The sequence below is a fragment of the Dictyostelium purpureum genome (assembly GCF_000190715.1).
Source record: "Dictyostelium purpureum unplaced genomic scaffold DICPUscaffold_771, whole genome shotgun sequence".
Classification (NCBI taxonomy): Eukaryota; Evosea; class Eumycetozoa; order Dictyosteliales; family Dictyosteliaceae; genus Dictyostelium; species Dictyostelium purpureum.
In genome coordinates this window covers 1-4,632 of record NW_003520098.1, presented here as the reverse complement: position 1 = coordinate 4,632, position 4,632 = coordinate 1, and the positions used below count along the sequence as shown (strand labels likewise).

Sequence of the window (4,632 nt, the reverse complement as noted above, 5' to 3'; positions counted from 1 at the left end):
TTTTATAGATAGAAATACTTAAATAGTTTAAATAAACAAATAGATAATATTTTTATATGTCCCGTCTCCCACAGGGAATGTATCATTACCCCACATGCGCACACACGCACATCCACACACTCACATAAAATATCAAAACATAATAAACCAATAATGAATTTTTCAAAAATTAAATCTCTCTTAAAATCTTTAAAAACAATTTTTCTTATTAAAGAAATTTAACATACAGGCATTAACAATTAATTTATTTTGCTCATATAAAATTTAGGTTTAATGAATGACCCAGTAGAGGGTTTTACAGTTGAATTGGTTAATGAGTCGTCTTTATATGAGTGGAAGGTAAAGTATCAATTTCTAAATTAATAAAAATAACACACAATAAAAAAACAATTTGGATAATAAAGAGGCAATGAATAAAAAATAATCCTTAATATTAACAATAATAACAATAATAATAAAAATACAATATAAATAAATAAAAATAATATATAAAGGCACATCTCTTACATATATAATACAACGCATGCGTATAAACTTCCACTATAAAGAAATAGCTTTAACAAAACTCACACACTTTACATTTTGGTTTTGTCTTTCACACACCCATATTCTTCAACAATTTTGTACAATCTTTAACAATAGATAATTTGTTTTATTCTTAATTTATTTTATTTTGTTGTATAAAATTTTTTAAATAATTTTTATTATTTTATTTTCATTTATTTTTTTGTTAAATTAAAAAGCTATAAATAATTTATTTTTTGTTGTTGTTAATATAATTTCACAAACACAAACACAAACATATATATAAAAATGAACACAACATTATTATCAACTAAATTCATTAGTAATTCACCAGTTATCAGTAACTATTCACCATCAATGCGTCCACCAACTGACGAACCACCACCATCACCTCTTTTTACCTCCAGCTCAAATACATCTTCACCATTAGTTATATCATTAAATAATAATAATATAAATATAAATAAATTTGATTTAAATAAATAGAGTTGCCTTAATAATAAATAATATAAATAATAAAAAAAAAAAGAAAAAAAAAAAAAAGAAAAAAAAAAAAAAAGAAAAAAAAAAACAATAAAATTAATATGTCAATATATAAAATTATTTTTAGGTTTATTTAGAAGGTCCAAAGGATACATATTATGAAGGGGGAGTGTTTCAGTTATTATTATCATTTCCAAGAGATTATCCAATGAACCCACCCACATTAAGATTTATTTCAGAATTTTGGCACCCAAATGTTTATGTTAGAGAAGGTAGGGTTTGTATTTCAATCTTACATCCACCTGGGGAAGATGTTTTAAGTGGTGAGCTACCACAAGAAAGATGGTTACCAACCCAAAGTGTATCAACAATTATATTAAGTTTAATGTCAATTCTTAGTGATCCAAATTGTTCATCACCCGCCAATGTTGATGCGTCTGTTGAATGGAGAACTAATAAAGAATCATATAAAAAAAGATGTGCTAAGCTTGTAGAAAAAGCAAATAAATTAAAACCAAGTCATATTACAATTCCTCATCCAGACACAAATCCAGATGAACATCGTAAATATGTCGAAAAAATTAAAAGACAAAACCAATCCATTGATATGGACTTTTTAGAATATTCAGATAGAGAAGATTACGAAGAGGAGGACGACGATGAAGAGGACGACAATAATGATGAAGATGAAGATAATAGCGATGAAAATGAAGAGGATGGAGATGATCCTGCTGAAGAGGAACCAAATAAAGATAATCAATCATCATCATCAACAACCACCACCACTACAACTACAACAACCCTCAATACACCAAACAACATTAAAAATGAAGACGATACTGTTAAAACCAATATTATCATTTCAGATTCACCAACTACAGGGGATAGTTTAGTTTATCACCAAGAACAAATTAAAGATACCAATACATCTAGCTCTTCACCAAATATAATATCAGACATTGGTAATAATAGTCCATTAAATCATCATGAACAAGATATTATACCATTAACCATTGTCGTTCCAGAGATTGGCACTGATAATAACAACAATTCATCTGTAAATAATAATATAAATGAAAATACAACAGCTACAGCAACCTCTACCACCACAACAAACTCACAAGTAAACGTTTCAAATGAAAATGAAAATATTAATATAAACATCAATAACTCTGTAAATAATCATAATACTAATCAAGATAATAATATAAATCAGAATAATAGTAATAATAATAGTTCCGGAACTGGTACAAATAACAGAAGAAAGAAAAAATCTAAAAAATGTATAATAATGTAAATGGATAACAATAGGAATAAATTTAATTTATTTTAAATTTAATTATTTATTTAATTTATATCTAAAAAATAAATAAATAAAAAAAAAAAAACTATAAAAATATAAATATGTTTATTTTGTGTATATCGGATATATCAATAATATAATAGTTATAAATTGGATATGGATGATTATTTTACTATAATGGTTTCAAAGATTAAACAAATAAATAATAAAAATACAGATTAATTTTATAAAAGATTGGTGGTTAATAAAATACACCTTTGTGACTAATAGGATTTCTTTTATTTGAAAAGGTTTTAAATGAATTAATCAAAAGAGCTAAAGCCAATACAATTATTATAAATATTAAAACTAGATTAACTGAGGCTTTGGTTTGATTTGTGGGTGTGGTAGTTGTTTGACTATCAGTATTATTATTAAATTGTGTTTTGGTGCTATCATTGTTGTTGGTGTGGTTATTGTTTTTAATAGAGTTGCTGCTACTACTGCTTTGTGAGTTTACACTACTGGCATTAGAGTTATTGTTTGACTTTGGCTTAACTGTATCCTCGCTAAATAGCAACATATATTTGACACGAATATCTTCAGAATTATTTGCCAATATATAGTATGGAGGTAAAGAACGATCTTGGTCGGAATAAATATGTGGTGATGATTTATGGTTGGTTGCTTTAACCTCAATACCACGAAAAGTTGATTGATTATTAATTAATGTACATGCAGAAAGAAATCCTATTTTCTTTTTTGACCACATTGAGTTGGGCCACCAATATTCATTTGATGGTGATTTATTTGCACCACCCCATTTAATGAATGATGTTGAAACCTTGCTATCTGATGAAAAATAAAAGCCTTTACCAAAAATACACTCCTCAGATACAAATTGATGTGAAAATCCTCTACCTTTAATTATATTATACCAATTTTCGTTGGCACTTCCATGATATCCGAGCATTGTCCCGTATTCTTTTGATAACTCTTTAAATTTTTTATTCTTTTTACTGTGAGATTCATTTATTATCTTGTTATTGTTATTACTATTGTTACTATTGTTACTATTGTTTATAAAGCTATTTACATTATTATTTAAAACTTCATTTAAATTATTAAAATTTAAACTATTAAAATTTATATTGTTGAAAGGACTAACACCATTATTACTATTAATATCTGGATTACTTTTATATTTGATTTTGAATACAAATGATGGTTTATGTGATGTTTTTAAATGGTCTGGTGAGTCTTTTAAAAAGCCGTTCTTTTTTTCAAACTAAATAAAATAAAAAAAGTTAATAACCACTACTACTAATCTATTAAAAGCAATTTATAAGATCTAATTACCTTTCTATAATCCATAAAACTAACATTAATCCCATCTGCTGGCTTTAGTATAAAATATAATGCCTGTATTAATTGTGGAGATAGTTTTTCTAAAATATCTTTAGTTTAAAATAACTATGTTAATATAAAATATCCATATAGATATTGTTTACTATGTAATAAAAATGTAATCCTTACCTCTGCTTGATAATTTATGTACATCTGGTAATTGTGAAAATGCTATTTTTAAAGCATCAAAATTCTTTTGGGTATTCAAAGGTTTACTTGGGTCTATATATGATGGTGGAAATGGATTGCATAGTATGTAGTTTTTTCTGTGAAACAATGAAGTATAAAAAAGTGAAATAAAAAAATCACATTCTAATGGTTTCTGTTGAAACTCGAGTGCTAATATATCTATAATTTCATCGATTCCTTTATTTTTATTATTATATCTATTACTTTTAATATCTATATTTAAATTATTCATTTTTTTAGTAATATTATTGCTGTTAATTAAAACTATTATAATAAAACATAAATTTTTAAAGGTGATATATATATAACGAAATTTATAATAAAATTAAAAAAGGGAAAAAATATATAATTAAAAAAAATAATAAAAATTTAATTTTTAAAAAAATTAAAAAAAAATTAAAAAAAAATTAAAAAAAAAACAAAAAAATATTTTATTTAATTCAAAAATAATGTTATATATAACCCAAATAATTTTTACTATTTATAACTATCATAAAAAATAAGAAATAAACAAAACTTCAATAGTCACTGGAGAAAGAAATATGTAACAACTGGGCATACTCTTTGGTTGAGGAAAAAATAATCACTATTATAACAAAGAATATAATGTCAAACCTTTGGCCAAAGGTTTATCATTAAAACAAAATTGATTAAAACTATAATAATAAAAACTATATTAACATATGAAAATTTAAAAAAAATAAAATCCACCAGATTATTTAGAAAAAAAAAAAAAAAAGTCCAAG

At 24.5% G+C, this 4,632-nt stretch overlaps 2 protein-coding genes across 2 annotated transcripts; one reads left to right on the top strand and one right to left on the bottom strand.

Moving 5' to 3' along the window:
• Positions 1 to 266: 266 nt before the first annotated feature.
• Positions 267 to 1,510, top strand: DICPUDRAFT_51943 (uncharacterized protein; the record flags this gene model as incomplete). The annotated part of the gene is made up of 2 exons (XM_003295141.1): positions 267 to 339; positions 1,136 to 1,510. Coding segments are annotated over exons 1-2 (441 nt in total), but the record flags the coding sequence as incomplete, so codon positions are not given.
• On the bottom strand, positions 1,494 to 4,204 carry DICPUDRAFT_100176 (uncharacterized protein). The gene is made up of 4 exons (XM_003295140.1): positions 3,827 to 4,204; positions 3,650 to 3,747; positions 2,567 to 3,578; positions 1,494 to 2,366 (listed from the first exon to the last, which is right to left on the bottom strand). Exons 1-4 carry the CDS (start codon positions 4,116 to 4,118, stop codon positions 2,356 to 2,358), a joined length of 1,413 nt encoding a protein of 470 aa, XP_003295188.1. The 5' UTR covers positions 4,119 to 4,204; the 3' UTR covers positions 1,494 to 2,355.
• Positions 4,205 to 4,632: the final 428 nt, after the last annotated feature.